This window comes from Zootermopsis nevadensis, unplaced genomic scaffold (assembly GCF_977971745.1).
Source record: "Zootermopsis nevadensis isolate Lab colony 2312 unplaced genomic scaffold, Znev_1.0 Znev_ptg000016l, whole genome shotgun sequence".
NCBI lineage: Eukaryota > Metazoa > Arthropoda > Insecta > Blattodea > Termopsidae > Zootermopsis > Zootermopsis nevadensis.
This window is the reverse complement of record NW_028259148.1, coordinates 5,090,338-5,107,129: the sequence shown is the minus strand read 5'-3', so window position 1 is coordinate 5,107,129 and position 16,792 is coordinate 5,090,338. Positions and strand designations below refer to the sequence as shown.

The 16,792-nt window shown below is 40.5% G+C and overlaps 1 protein-coding gene across 4 annotated transcripts in view; it reads left to right on the top strand.

Moving 5' to 3' along the window:
• LOC110836801 (tectonic-2) overlaps positions 1-16,792 on the top strand; it is a 134,477-nt gene that overhangs the window by 101,613 nt on the left and 16,072 nt on the right. For 3 of the 4 annotated variants that reach the window (XR_015535291.1, XM_087349430.1, XM_087349431.1), the window contains exons 4-8: positions 11,089-11,194; positions 12,753-12,872; positions 13,660-13,818; positions 14,411-14,524; positions 14,915-15,090. Coding sequence is in view for 2 of the 4 variants with exons in the window: in XM_087349430.1 (XP_087205556.1) it covers positions 11,089-11,194; positions 12,753-12,872; positions 13,660-13,818; positions 14,411-14,524; positions 14,915-15,086 (671 nt within the window). In the remaining 2 variants the exon portion in view is untranslated. Of the gene's footprint in view, positions 1-11,088; positions 11,195-12,752; positions 12,873-13,659; positions 13,819-14,410; positions 14,525-14,914; positions 15,091-15,232; positions 16,563-16,792 lie in introns of all 4 variants that reach the window. The other variant, XR_015535292.1, reaches the window with a different exon arrangement.

The window sequence follows — 16,792 nt, the reverse complement described above, 5'->3', positions numbered from 1 at the left end:
ATATTACCATAACGCTGTCGCTGTTACCTTTGCATGAATCTATTCTCCGATATTTTGAAAAATTCAATACATTTTAGTGTAACCAAACCCAGACCAGTAGAATTGATAACAGCGCCCACATACTTTGAAACTGTTTACTTATTTTCTAGAAGAGTGCCCACAATGCTGCTACGGAGAAGTTTAACAAGTACTTGTAGTTTTAATTGGTCTCTCTTGCCTGAAAGCTTAATACAGGCTACTTCATTCGATATGTATAGTTTAATATAATACAAATTTTTATTTTTATTATTATTATTATTCCATCTATTCACCACTTTATGGGGCATTTACTTCTATGTACCCGAGAGGTACATAGTGCAGCAGCTATTTCCGAAATACATTTTGTTTTTAATAAATGTGACATGTATTATATAGTTTTATTATTAGAGATGACTACATATTTTACGACAGCGTCTTTCGAATGATGTATGAAGATCCTAAAATGTCAGTTTTCTGAAGTTTATTATTGTCAATATTATTTCCCCTAAACACAACATCTTCACCTAGGTTCAAACCCATGGTTGTTTTCGGGTTCGTAAATTCAATTCCTACGAAACCAACAATTATGTTCTTTGTGCCGTTAAACTATCGTACTTATTTCTGAGCTACGAAAACCATCATCTTCGGGATTTGAACCCAGGACGCTTTTTAGGGGCCGTGTCCTTTGTTTCTGTTTGCTCCAAACAACTTTGGTCTTTTCGCTTTTATTTTACCATACATAGATTCCGAGTTGCAATAATCGCCCTCAACGGAACTCGAACTTAGGACACTTTTTCTGGGTTTTGACCTTTCTAAAATCTCTCCCTGGTCTCAGGGAATAAGCGTCCTAAATACAATACGATAAATTGCTGAACTGTGTATAGCAATGGACTTTGATTTTATCTGTGTCCTAATATTTGACTTTAAAAATTGAACAGATTATAAAAGTGGAGACAAAGAATTTCCTTTTCTCAAAAGCGTCTCAGGATATCTAATCACGTATATTCATAATTACAGGAAAACTGACAATGACTGTTAGTACATGTCACTGTTATTTTAATCTTTACTCTGGCGATGTCCTTGTTAAAAACTGTATTTTTGGCTTATCGTCAGCTGACGTACACAGCGGACAGCAAATTTGCTGGAAACTGAGAAATTACAACGGCTTGTTATTTCAATTTCTTGCTGCTCTGGTGCACAGACAAAGCAGCTAGTGCATGAACGTCGCGTAGACCTAATTTAACCCGAATTATAAATTGGATTTCCGTAAGAACCGCTCCATGTTGGCAGGTTGAAAGTACCGACTGACTTGTTACAGCTGCAGACTCATTACGTTAATTGTCAAAGGTGCTTGAAGCGCACCATACACGATCAATAAATGCGATTCATACACGATCAGAACGAAAGTGTGGAAACCACTGACTCAGGATTATAATCCTTCATCTCTCACTGACTAGGATCTGTAGTCTGTTTTCATTCAATATTACTTCTGAAAATGCGTATCCTTTAGAGATTTTTAGATGGACGTCAAAGCTTCTACCTTTACAGGACAACAAGACGTAGAATAATGCGGATATACAAGGTGATTCAAAATGTTAGTGCCAAATTGAAGAAGCGTACAGAGGGACTCAGAGAGAACAACTTTCGAATAGGAATCCATGTCCTCCGAAGTTATCCTGAGTCAGTCGAGGCCATTGAAGGTATGGAAGTCTGATAACTTACCGCTGAAATAATTTGGTTTGTAAGATTGCTAATGTAATCCTTGTACATTAATAAAAAAACAAAATTAAGCTAATATGAGAATAGCAAAGTACAATTATTTCAGCGATATGTTATCAGACTTCTCTACCTTCAATGGCTACGACTGACTCAGGATAACTTCGGAGGACATGGATTCCTAATCGAAAGTTGTTCTGTCTGAGTCCCTCTATACGCTCCTTCAGTTTGGTCCTAACATTTTGAATCAGCCTGTATATTCATGCCCTGACGGGAATTCGAACGCTTGATCCCAAGATTGTGCCCACTGGCATAGAACTGTACTTGTTTAGTGTTCCTACTCATAACTGTGAATATCTCGACGTCAAATTTAAACAAGTTATGTGTGTTCCTATAATTATATGCCAGTCTTTGCTGAGTTTCAATGAGTAGATTTTTCCGATGGTAACTTCTTTGAATCCCGGCTATCATAATTGGGACTTTTCATAACATAACGCACGAGGTTGAATAATTGGATTAAATTGGCTGAGAATGGTGTTCATTGGCGTTTACACAAATCTCACAGTGTCAGAGGGGTAATTTATTGTTCGTCTGTACGACTGTCAGGTCCTTGATAAATGCTCTGTTTTATAGAGTTTGCCTAAGCGCGTTGTTATTGTAGATACCGTTTCCTGGAGGACTGATCCCCCATCTAAAGAACCCTTAAGTCTGTTGGATTAGGACTTTGGAAACTTGAATAATGTAGGTACATGAGACCAAGATCTGTATCGGGTCTTTGTGATAATGGAATACTGCTAATTATCTTCACCGACAGGTAGTTTCAGGCCTACTTGTGAGACGCTCAGCTGCGTGTTCTCACGATCAATGCTATGTCTCCCCGCTTGCCCTCTCCGTCAAGTACGGTATACCGATTTAACTGCATCGCAAACCCAGGCCGACGTCCACAAGTTGTCTTGACGTCGTTCCAACTCACTTAATTGTCTCGTGGTTACGCAGTGTCGAGGGAAAAACCGGAATCTTTGGCTGTCCATTTATACTTAAGCTACTGACAAGGTACATGAGCCGGGATAGCTCAGTCAGTATAGTGACTAGCTACGGGCTGGACGACCGGGGTTCGATCCCCGACGGGGGCAGAGGATTTTTCCTCTAGCTTCTGCGTCCAGACCGGCTCTGGGGCCCACCCAGCCTCCTCTACAATGGGTACCGGGGTCCTTTCCCGGGGGTAAATCCGGCCGGGGCGTGATGCTGACCACTCACCCCCATCTAGTGCCGAGGTCAAGGAAGAGAGGAGCTATACCTCCACTCACCCCAAACGCCTACATGGTGTATAGCTGGACAAACTTTACTTTACTGACAAGGTACCTAAACATCTGACAGACTACTTCATCAATTAACTAGGTAACTAACTAACTAACCAGCTAATACTGTGGAGCAGTTCCTTCTTGTGAAGCTGATAGTGACTGATTTGGCCGAGATAACAGTAGCTTTTATGGAAATTGAAGAGTGACCTCAGTGTTCATATGAGCCCACAGTTTGACATTATTATTTTTTTTTTCATTAAACTGATACACATAGTATATTCAGGTTTATGTGTATAAAGATTTGCAAAAGTTTCATAGCCTGAATTTCATCCTGGGATATTTTGGTGTATTTTAATGGAGGAAACGCCACTTTTGTGTGATCGAGTCGTGGATACATGAGAGTTAAATGCCGACATGAAACAACGAGCTGTAACAAACATCCGGTTATGCTACTTTTAAGTTTGTGTTTTAATTTGCTTTATCGATTTATCGACTTTCAGAGGCTACATACAGTCTGTCAGTTTCATGTCTCTGTTTTCGATTTTAATATCAGGCTTATCATCTCATCTACATTTCATTGTCTGATTCGAGAATTGGTTGCTGATGAAAACTTTCGTACCTAGGAGAAATTAATTAGTAGAATGGAGAAAATTACGTAATTACAGCTTCATATTTTGTTCCCTTCAGGTACTATTAGGGTACAGGCCTGGTAAGAAGTTTATTTTGCATCACGTTAATTTATTTTGTTCCAAAACTGAGTATTTCGTATGTCCTTTATTTAGGCATGTTTGTTTTTTGTGAAACATTTTGTATTATTTTTCTGCCGAATAATTGTTTTATAGGAACGATACAGTCAATTTGTCGGATTTAAAATAACTGAAGTAAACGACAGAATATTATTAATTATTGCACTAAACATACGAGGTGCGATCGAAAGGTTTCCAGACTGCGCGTATAAAAACCCGTACACTTATCTCAGGTATTAAATTCATCCATCACCCTCGAAGTAGTTCCCCTGGGAGTGAACACAACGATCCCAGCGCTGCTGCCAAGCCTGGAAGCATCCCTGGAAATCTTTCTTTGTCAGCCTGTCAAGCACCATCTGCGATTCTGCCTGAATCTCTTCTATCGTCTCAAATCTCCTTCCCTTTAGCTGAATTTTCATCTTTGGGAAGAGGAAGAAGTCACACGTAGCTTAGAAAGGAAGTTGGGGTCGGTTCTTGCAGGATCTTTGAGCTCCTTACAAACGAGAAGTCGATTCTGCTTCTGGTCCTCAGACAGGATGCGTCGCATGTGGAGTTCTTCCTTTAGAATCAGCTGACAGGTCCCATAGCCTATCCTAACAATGTCGCACAAGTCGTTGATGGTACGACGTCGATCTTCGTGAATGGCCTGCCGAATCTTCGTAACATTTTCAGGCGTTGTGCTCGAAGATGGTCGGCCAGAACGCTCGTCATCATCGACAGAGGTTCGGCCATTTTTAAAAGGTGAATGCCACACAAAAGTTTGTGCACGACCCATTGCGGACTTCCCAAATGCTTGCTTTAGCATTTCATAGGTTTCCGTAGCCGTTTTGGCGAGTCTTTGGCAAAATTTGATGCACACGCCATTCCGAAATCGCAGGAGGGTCGGTGTAATGCACTACCAAAACGCCCGTAACTAAGAAACAAATGCTAATTCGATGATGCCGGCTAGCACACTGATTCACTATGAATGTAGGCCGCACCCCCTAGCGGCAGAAGCTCGTACTACATCCGGTTCGCCCTGTATTGAAACAGTCTTGAAACTTTCCGATCGCACCTCGTATATGTATGTGTTACTTGATAATTTTTGTCTCACGCGAACGCTAGGAACACGATATGAATTTGAAACTCAATAGGAAATGAGTTCCCTCGATGCTGGTGGTAAGAAAGAGTAAACAGGTGCATTTAACAAACAGATCTTTCGATAGCGTTGTTCGCCCAACAATCAGCACATAATTTCCACCTGCTTCAGTGGCATTCGCGTTTTCCAGGTCTGACGCAGTTATAAGCTTTATCTGCTACAAAAGCAGAAATGATAGAGTGGCTGACACTGCAAGCCGTTAAAGTAGTCGATGCTTTTAAAACAGTATAGCTTTTTAAAATTACGAGAGCAATATTAAAAGAGCCCTTTGTTCATTTAGGTCTCAGTTCTATGTACAATCTGTACATATGAACGATAAACCGCTGTTGAATATTATAAGCAACAGCGAAAAGAACGTGACGATTTTTCATCGATGAAATTATATGTAATTTCTTTCTTCTAAATCACTGACACTCTCAATAATTTGTGCATTTTTTAGATTTATTTAATTACTCGCCCATGTTATTTCTTCTAAGAGTGTTTCATGTCCGAAATATTTCTGCGATCATTTTGAGCTCGTGAGCATTGTTCCACAAGTGGAGTGACACTGATTGTTTTAAAGCCAGTCAGCCGTATCTCTTCGAAGTGTAAGACTCGGTGGTTGGGTGATAATTTGGGTCTACGCGTGTTCGTGGCGGATGTGTTATAAAGGGCGAAGTTTCGTTGAATGCTGTAAACTTAAACAATTAACTTCATAAACTTGGGTAAACTAGCAGTTTGTCCATTACAGTTTTCTGGTAATAGGGTTTTGTTTCGAGGAGACTTGATTACATGCGATTGGATACTCTGGACAAGCTAGACAGAATTGGGGGGTGGGGGTGGGGGGATTGTTCGACGTCAACAGTTCGCACTTGCTGATGTTAAACCGTGAATAATTACCACTAGCATCGGATAGTCTCTGCATATCTCACTGTCCACCGAGCGTGTACCAAATGTGAGACATACGTCGATGTTTGTATGATATTATTTCTTTAGACAGCATTAAACACTTGATCTTTGTAATGGTGAAGAATTGTATGATTTGAGGTTTTCACAGCGGTGAGTGTGAAGATTTCTGTCTTCTGGGTTGTTGCGCTGTGTAGTATAGTAGATGTTAACCAACGTTTCAGAGGTCATACTGCCTCCATCATCAGGGCGATGAAGATTTCTGTCTTCTGGGTTGTTGCGCTGTGTAGTCTGGTCGATGTTTACCAACGTTTCAGAGGTCATACTGCCTCCATCATCAGGGCGATTCTTAGTATGAAGATTTCTGTCTCCTGGGTTGTTGCGCTGTGTAGTCTGGTCGATGTTAACCAACGTTTCGGAGGTCATACTGCCTCCATTATCAGGGCGATGAAGATTTCTGTCTTCTGGGTTGTTGCGCTGTGTAGTCTGGTCGATGTTTACCAACGTTTCAGAGGTCATACTGCCTCCATCATCAGGGCGATGAAGAATTCTATCTTCTGGGTTGTTGCGCCGTGTAGTCTGGTAGATGTTAACCAACGTTTCAGAGGTCATACTGCCTCCGTCATCAGGGCGATGAAGAATTCTGTCTTCTGGGTTCTTGCGCTGTGTAGTCTGGTCGATGTTTACCAACGTTTCGGAGGTCATACTGCCTCCGTCATCAGGGCGACGTTCATCGCCCTGATGACGGAGGCAGTATGGCCTCAGAAACGTTCGTAAACATTACCATACTACACAGCGCAACAACCCAGAAGACAGAAATCTTCGTGAAGAGTTGTGTTTTATTTGCGGTGCGGGCTGGATTTTTATACATTATTTGGACGAGATTCGCTTCCATAGGTTTAAATATATATTAAAGCTGTGTTATGCGGATTGGGTGCATCTATCTAAGGTTCAGTCCAACAGCGGGTTCCTCTGAAGACGGAAATAATTTTCGAGGTACTTAAAAGACGTCGAATTCCAAGACTAGTCCATTGACGATAAGTACTCTGCTCCATGGGTTATTTAAGTTCGCAAACGGATCTGTAGTATGCAAATATAGTCCCTTGTGTGAGTGGGATAAACAGAGAAAAATCACCTAACTGTGAACGGCTGTTGGCTGCGTATTCCAAGATGAATACGTCCCTAATGATGTGCCGGGGGTCAGAGTGTGACCCACCCCACGATGGCAACACGAGTAGACTGCTCTTCGTTAGCCACCAGCATCGTGATAATTACATTACACTTGGTGACAGGGCCAAACTCTTTTCCGGATTTATCCCCTGGATCTCGAAGTTGATCTTCTGGATTATAACGCTGTGTTTTTGCAAGTACATACCAACGTTTCAGAGAAACATTGATTTCTACCGACAAGTCCACGTTGTGTTATTTATTTATAGCTTTTTCAGTAGCTCAGACTTTATAGCGTAGACACATGGTGTCGTAACCCATAAGACTAACAAAGCTGTGTTCAACGCCTTGAAAACCTAAGATATTATTCTTCATGGTTCTGTTCCGTGTTCGTTCATATGGTTAGAAACCCCGTGGAACAAAACGTTGAGATTAATTTTATGAAAATTACTTTTAGCAACACTGAAAAATGTGAGTGACATAAACAATATTTACATTCCGTCGTTGACGTCTGGTATGTTTTCATTGTCGTTTCTGCAGTGACAATTCTGACTGACGTTTGACTTGGCTGTTCCATTTTCGGAACACACGAAAGAAAAATAACCGATTCATGGTCTGATTTTTGTGATCGCAATTTGAAATTTACGGAACAATATGTTGATAAATGTGCGTACTAGAGGAAACCTTGCGAATGGGCGGAAATATTCGAAGGAGGGGATGACCTTTGTGTTGTTGATGCGCGTTCTGGTCGACCATCGATTGTAACGTGACGTCTGAATACTCGGAGAATCAGCACTGATGAAATTGCATCTGAAATGAATTTCGACCACCGGAAAAAGTGGTGCGAAAGTGGTTTAAGACTCCCACCGAAAATGTGTTGTTCTGATGGGATCAGGAAATTTATAGACCGTTGTTCCAAACACATTGAAAGGCAGGTGATTATATTGAAGATGGCGATGCGTAATCGCCTTGATGATGGAAGCAGCAAGGACGCCTGAAACGTCGGTAAACTTCCACCAGACCACGGCTCAACAGCCCAGAAGACAGTCACCTTGGATTTATCTGGGTCTCAGAAGGGATAGAGGGCGGGCTATTTTGAACACGGCGATGAATTTTCTGGTGCCACTCATTTACACATTTACCAAAACGTCGATTTTTCATTGTTCAGGTTTTTGCAGGGATTGCAAATAAAACCGAAGACATTCCGTCGTGTCATTTCGTTTGTCTCCGGACATGCTCTGTTCTGTTACAATCGTGATGATTAATATACTTGTCATACGACCACGTTATTCACTTTTTGTGCGGGAATCGATCAGTAGGCCTTTTGGCAGTCTTATTTCTGCTTTTTGTTGTCAGACTTTTATCCCTTCCTTCCCCACAACTAAAAATTTAATTTTCTTCTCCTCTGCTTTAACTCACTTGAACAACTTGTTCAAGTGTTGTCGTGGCGGGGTCACACGTGCTAACCTAAAGCTCACGCGATCATTTATCACCCGCTGTAAGTGAACTTTTGAGACTGATAAGGTGGGCTTCCTGTTATCGATTTTACTCGGTCTTCTTTAAACAGATTTAATCTTTAATTTATGATACTACCGCGAGAATTTATTTTTATGTCGCTGTTTTTGACCATAAGAAAAAATAATTGAGTGTATACAAAGAAGTCTTTTTATTACAAGATTAATGTGAAGATTTCTGTCTTCTGCGTTGTTGCGCCGTGTAGACTGGTCGATGTTTACCAAAGTTTCGGAGGTCATACTGCCTCCATCATCAGGGCGATGAGTATGAAGATTTCTGTCTTCTGGGTTGTTGCGCTGTGTAGTCTGGTCGATGTTTACCAATGTTTCAGAGGTCATACTGCCTCCATCATCAGGGCGATGAGTATGAAGATTTCTGTCTTCTGGGTTGTTGCGCTGTGTAGTCTGGTCGATGTTTACCAAAGTTTCGGAGGTCATACTGCCTCCATCATCAGGGCGATGAGTATGAAGATTTCTGTCTTCTGGGCTGTTGCGCTGTGTAGTCTGGTCGATGTTTACCAAAGTTTCGGAGGTCATACTGCCTCCGTCATCAGGGCGATGAGTATGAAGATTTCTGTCTTCTGGGCTGTTGCGCCGTGTAGACTGGTCGATGTTTACCAACGTTTCAGAGGTCATACTGCCTCCATCATCAGGGCGATGAGTATGAAGATTTCTGTCTTCTGGGTTGTTGCGCTGTGTAGTCTGGTCGATGTTTACCAAAGTTTCGGAGGTCATACTGCCTCCATCATCAGGGCGATGAGTATGAAGATTTCTGTCTTCTGGGTTGTTGCGCTGTGTAGTCTGGTCGATGTTTACCAAAGTTTCGGAGGTCATACTGCCTCCATCATCAGGGCGATGAGTATGAAGATTTCTGTCTTCTGGGCTGTTGCGCCGTGTAGACTGGTCGATGTTTACCAACGTTTCAGAGGTCATACTGCCTCCATCATCAGGGCGATGAGTATGAAGATTTCTGTCTTCTGGGTTGTTGCGCTGTGTAGTCTGGTCGATGTTTACCAAAGTTTCGGAGGTCATACTGCCTCCATCATCAGGGCGATGAGTATGAAGATTTCTGTCTTCTGGGCTGTTGCGCCGTGTAGACTGGTCGATGTTTACCAACGTTTCAGAGGTCATACTGCCTCCATCATCAGGGCGATGAGTATGAAGATTTCTGTCTTCTGGGTTGTTGCGCTGTGTAGTCTGGTCGATGTTTACCAAAGTTTCAGAGGTCATACTGCCTCCATCATCAGGGCGATGAGTATGAAGATTTCTGTCTTCTGGGTTGTTGCGCTGTGTAGTCTGGTCGATGTTTACCAAAGTTTCGGAGGTCATACTGCCTCCATCATCAGGGCGATGAGTATGAAGATTTCTGTCTTCTGCGTTGTTGCGCCGTGTAGACTGGTCGATGTTTACCAACGTTTCAGAGGTCATACTGCCTCCATCATCAGGGCGATGAGTATGAAGATTTCTGTCTTCTGGGTTGTTGCGCTGTGTAGTCTGGTCGATGTTTACCAAAGTTTCGGAGGTCATACTGCCTCCGTCATCAGGGCGATGAAGCCTTCTGTCTTCTGGGCTGTTGCGCCGTGTAGACTGGTCGATGTTTACCAACGTTTTAGAGGTCATTCATTCATCGCCTTGATGACGAAGGCAGTATGACTTCCGAAACGTTGGGTGACATCGACCAGACTACACGGCGCAACAGCCCAGAAGACAGAAATCTTCATACCCACCGGTGTGAAAACCTCAAATCAAACGAGATTAATGTGAATAGTTATTTTCTACAATGTATTAATTTAGTATGGTTATATATTATTTATACCAGCGACTGAAGCTAGGTTTCTGCCAAACGCATCCACACTGAACCGACCACGTGACTCGAGACTCCCACCAAACAACCAGAGTCACCACTTTATTTCAGTTGTTTACTGTATCACGCGGTCGACGGATTTGTCAAACGTGACGGACATTGGCTGCTCAGTACTAGACACTATTGTTCTTTTGACTTTGACGTCCTGAGTAAACTCGTAGGTACATGCCAGCCTTCGAAGCAAAACCGGCCTTTAGCTTCAGATCTGAAGATGGAGACGTTGCTTCTTCGAAATGTCGAAATGTTGATATATACTTGAGTCTGCAAGGCGTCACAACTCAGAACAACAATACCATCATCATCATCATCATCATCATTATTTTTGTGTTCCTTATAGCGTTCATTCAACATGTAGGCTTAGGGCCTGAGATAATATCTTAAATTAAGCTAATAATGCTTATTTCTCACATCACATACTTTCTAATTTATTTTTATTAGTCATCATTCGACGTTATGGAGTCTGAGCTACTGTAAGTGTCGTTAAATGCACCATGAATAAGAAATAATAAAACAGATTAAACCCTCCGACGGATTACCACGCTATAACCTTTTTTTTTAGAAGTACGATAGGTTAAGAAATGCACTCAAATCTGTGATTCTTTATGCGAGGCTTCGCTCTGTTCTCGGCGAGACAGGAGACGACGCTGATAACCTTGTTACAATATTTCTTTTGTATTTCGCTTCTACATTGCAGTTGAGACATCTTCCTATATTTTACCAAATCTTTGTTCTTTTTCAGGTGCTGACTGCAAGGAGACGAAGCCCCTGGAGTTCGGATATGACATCATAACTGCTTGCCGTCTGGAAATAGGAGCCGAAGACTTTGAGGATTGTGATGGCATGAGGTAAGCCCGCAAACGCTTTATTGAATAAAATAGACGGTCGTTTTATACGAGCGTAAGTGGCATAAGTGCATTGCAGGCGAAAGTTTATCAGCCCTTCTCGATCCATCAAGTTGCTGTGGCGGTAATGGTATTCGGGTCGTGCCCGAAGCGAATCTAGACTGTGCCACTGCCTGTCTTGAATTTTTCGAAGCAAATGCCGGAATTTGACCTTGAAATATTATTGATAACTGATCATCACATGCCAGGTTTTTTATGTAGAATCCTGTATACGTGTTGAATGTAATTTGCACTACTGTCGTTATAAGCGAATGATATTAGATTTTCTTCGAAGCAGAACATGGACAATTCTTGCCCTAGCCTGTCCGTTTTGCTTTATATACTTATCTGAGTGGTAATAAATAATATGTTCAGTTGGTGAAGCACAGTTAAATAACCGCTTGTGAATCACAGGTCTGTCTTCCTCTGTCTGACACAGCCAATCAGCGCTCCGTAGTCGCAGTCTGCTTTATTAAATCCGATCTGTTTCGATTGAAAACAGAATTGAAGTTGGAAGTCCGAATGCACGAAGGAAATGAATCCCAAACGAGGTTATGCAGTTTGTCATCCGACCGATCCTCTACATGTCCGATTTCTACTACGGTCTCGAGAAAACTCGGTCATTGTCCACAACAGAGCATTATGCTCGTCGCGTTCAACGGGTTATACAGTGATGTCATTATTACTACAACAAGCTAATTTATTTCATATAATTTAGGAAATTATTTTCCAACCAGATCATCTCTGTACTGAAACAATTTTATCATGCATAAATTTCCTTTTGTCTAGAGACTTTTTTCCTATATGTGGCATTACTGTGAATATAAGGGAGTACAATTTGAAGCTGGTATGTGAAGAACAAATAAGATCTTGTATTAAGGTGTTGATAATGATTATAAAAATCATTACGATAAATTGTATTAATTTTGGAATGTGGTCAGTAAAGATTGCTACTGATGGCTGTGATAATACGAATTGATTGTATTTTGGCAATGATTTAATTGGTGTAATCACTGAACAGATAAAAGTACGAGAATGCATAAGCACGAGGTATTGTGTGATTATAAAAGTTAATTTCTAGTTGGCTATTCCAATGTTAGATTATTCCATCAATACAAGTATTGGGATGTTTACATGACCTAAATCCTTGTCGAAGTCCGGAATTAATTATTACGATGTATTTTTGTGTCTTCCGTTTTAATTGATTTTCACTTTCTGTATAAATTAACATCTGCCATAACATATCTGTTTTTTTCAATCAGGTGTTTTGACGTAATCAATAGAAACAACACACGCCCTGTTTATGAAATTATCTCTATTTTTAATAATTTTGTTAATAAAAATATTACATCAACACTTGCCTTCCGTCCCAGTGTTAATTGTCCAATAGTCGGTGTTGGTGTTGCAAAAGCTAAGGTGCATGCTGAAGTGGCTGAGAAGAACCACGGAAATCCTGAGGATATCAAAACCAGTATTATCCCGAGACAGAGAGCTTCGTGTTGTACACGTTTTATTGTTCCAGGAGCCAAGTCCTTTGTCTTCAGGAAAGCCTCGTGTCAGGCGATGTTATAATGCAGGGTGGAGTTCCCCATTTAGCTCGATTAAACATCACAGCTCCCGAGGAATTAGTTCCGATCCTCAGGTAAACAAGACATTGTTTTATAAAGTAAAGTAAAGTTTGTCCCACTATACGCCATGTAGGCGTTTGGGGGGAGTGGAGGTATAGCTCCTCTCTTCCTTGACCTCGGCACTAGATGGGGTAAAGCCGGCCGGGGCATCACGCCCCGGCCGGCTTTACCCCCGGGAAAGGACCCCGGTACCCATTGTAGAGGAGGCTGGGTGGGCCCCAGAGCCGGTCTGGACGCAGAGGCTAGAGGAAAAATCCTCTGTCCCCGTCGGGGATCGAACCCCGGTCGTCCAGCCCGTAGCTAGTCACTATACTGACTGAGCTATCCCAGCTCATAGACATTGTTTTATATTTGTATTAAACACCTGTATATTCACACGTTTACCGTCATTTCTTGTATTATTTAAAAGTTTATTACAAACACATGTGATATTTTTTTCGTTTTAGTCTGTTCTTGACGATTCGCGTTACGAACTCTGTTTCTAAGTGCGATAATTAATTATATTGTTTTTACAAAGCATCGCAGTACTGACATGTTTGTGTCCATTAATATACATTATTTCATTGTGTAAACTGTGGACCGGAAAAGAGATTTGAGGTTAACAAGGAATCGTTTCCTGGTAGAACTCATAAGGCTTACATTCCCGTGCCTCAGATATATATTCATTCATATCCTGTACTCTACTGACGAGTCTGTACGGCCCCAAAATCCATAAGAACGTCATACTGCCTTGATCTCCATTTCGGAAAGCAATATCGTCGCCAGAATCTCAGATCTCACACGCAATTACGTCTATTTCAGGTCTCCTTTTACTAATGAGAGTGTTCGTGAAGATGACGTGATTGTCGGAAAGTGTTCATATGTTCCTAGTACACTTGTCACTGACATTCTGTACACTACAGTGCCAGATCGAAGCCCAGAGGGACTCTCCATTTATCGAATCGTTGGAGTCAGGGTTAGGTGAGTAGTGTCACCGTATGAAAATTGTAGAATGAATCATTTTAACACCACTGGCCACTTCGTATAAGTTTCTGGATACCCCTGGGAATTATTTTCAAAATATGGATATTTATATTTTCTTTCCCAGCGACGTACCAATTTGGAAAAAAATTGATGGTATGAAATAATCCTCCGTTGGCTTCATGTTTCTTATATATTAAATCTTGTCCATCTAATCACAATAATTCCTATTAAATATTAAAATATTACAATAATTAACATTTAAAATATTTAAAATATTAAATGATGTTCTTTATCGAAATATTCGATTTGCATTAGACCATCATTTTTCATGTTTCACGACATGTTTCAGTTCCTAAAAGAACCATCCTCAGGTGTATATAATTATATAAAGCTTCAAAACGATAAATAATTCAAATACAATTTTCATACATTATGCTAGCGTACATTTTTATCAGTAATTATTGTAATATTTTAATATTTAATAAGAATTATTGTGATTAGACGGACAAGATTTAATATACACTTATTATATCACAATATGACGCAACTTTACCATCTTATTTAATGTTTCTTGTTATTGGGATTTTAGATTCCAGACAGAAGACTGGACGTTTGATGCCTCGGCGTTCCGTCAGATGATGACTTTGACTTCTGTAGTGACTTTTCTGCCGGTCCCATTAGTTGATGAGAAACCACAGTCCAGGTATGTTAAGTGCAGAATCTGGCAATATAATAATTTTGACTTGTCGTATAATTTGTTAGTCACAAATCTATACTAAATCAGCAGGCCTGCACCACATTTACGTTAGACACGACGTTTCGGGAGTTGGCTCTGCTCCCGTCTGCATATTTCTGGTTATTATGATGGGAGATGTATGCACGTAAGTCCTGGTTCGATACCAATTACTGTCATTAATATCTCAAATAAATGAAACAATAAAATACGTGTGAATGTGATGTAAAGCTGGAGTAGTAGGTAGTTTCCGAAACGTCGTGATTGAATGGTTAATTCCAACATTAATAATAAACGCTATAAAATGTCTGCGGTTAAAACATAATCACCGACAACCGAGAAAATGTAATGTCGTTGCAGATTTTGGCAGCTGATGACGGCGCCTGACGAATCAGAGACGGCTTGGCTCAATATCCTCCAGATATTGGACCATTTTACAACTGGGGACGAAATAGTGGAAATGTCGGCATGTGGAATTGTGTTGGCAGCCTTGGCGCTGTTTCTCTGCTTTCTCCGCAGAAAGGACCTGTAGAACTGTGAGTCGTTTTATAATGCACCGGCTTAGTTTAGATTTCATATTCTGTGTGACGATGTAAGATCTTCAATACTAACATGGTCTCTGCCCTTATCGGATTCTTCTTGACGTAAATAGGGTTTGAAGCTATTCACTTGTTTCAGCTGACTCAAAATAAGGGCCACGGGAGGGAAATTTCGTTATCAACGCAACGATTGTCAGTTTCTCATGAAGAATTCAGCGCTGTGAGTTGAGTTGACGTTGGTTTTTGGGTTACTGCGCGTGAAATGTGTGATCGCTTTGATCAGGTAGGACATTATTATGACTCACTGACCCGGCATTTGGCTGGTAATGCAGTAAATCATCATCATCATCATCATCATCATCAAACAGTCGAGGAGATAGGTCATATTGACCTGTTCTACCCTCGTAGTCTAAAAGTCTCTAATGCGGTCTTCAAGGGTTATTGCAGTAATAAATAAATAACATTTATTGTAGTAAATGTTATTTATCTATTACCGTCGTTACCTTGTTTAAACTTTTCGACATTTTCGAAATATTTATTACTGGTTTCAGGCTATATTACGTCAAACCTTGGAGTTTTCTGGGGATTACGTTCTTTAAAAAATATCTCCCGCGAACATTAAAACAGAAATGCGCGAAATTTATACCTTGTCAACTATTAACTATTATCAACTATTTGAAGTATCAACTCTAACAACTCCAACAAGGTAAACTGATACTCTTTTGATATTCTTCTTACTATAAAAATTTGTGATTCCTCGTTGTCGTCAATATATTACGTCATCAACAATGTCAACTTATATTTGTTTATACACGGAATTGTTGTGGAACACAACAATTCCGAGTAAACAAATAACGCTTCACAACAAAGAAATTAAAAAATATCAAGCCAGTCGCATGATCTCTGCTCCAGAAGCAGCAAGTCGCATTTTTGAATATTGACTGACAGTTGGCCTAAAACACCAGGAAAGTGAAAGAAGACGTTATCAACTATTTGAAGTATCAGCTCTAACAACTCCAACAAGGTAAACTGATACTCATTCGATATATTACGATTAAGAAAGTATTATGAAAACTGACTTTATGATTACGAAAGTATTATGAAAACTTTCTTTTGATCGATATTTAGACGAAGATTTGCTAGGGTTGACTGAACAAGAGCTGTTGGCCTCTAAACAGCGACGTAAAGAACTAAAACATCAGATTACAGGAAGCGCTCCGAAAGGATTAGTCGTCGTTGTCGTCAAAAAATGACGTCATCAACAATATCACCTTATATTTGTTTATACACGGAATTGTTGTGGAACAACAATGCCGTGTACACAACAATGCAGAGTAAACAAATAACGCTTAGTACCAAGCCAGTCGCATTATCACTGCTCTACAAGCAGCACATCGTCTCCGAACAGCGACATTAGACTATTTAAGAAATGAAGAAAAGTGAAAAAAGACGTTACCAACACCAAAAAGGTAATCTGATAATAATAATAATATTCATCAAAGTCATACAGTTCTTCAAGGGTTAAAACACTTGAATAATACACTAAGGGGGTTAGTTTAGTGTTTTACTCAAGATTTTAAATGCAACCAAACCCCCGAATGGGGAGTTAGTCAAGTGTTTTAACCCCCCATTCGGGGGTGAGGGTTAGTTTAGTTTCTTACTCAAGTGTTAAAACTCTTGAATGAGACATAAACTAACC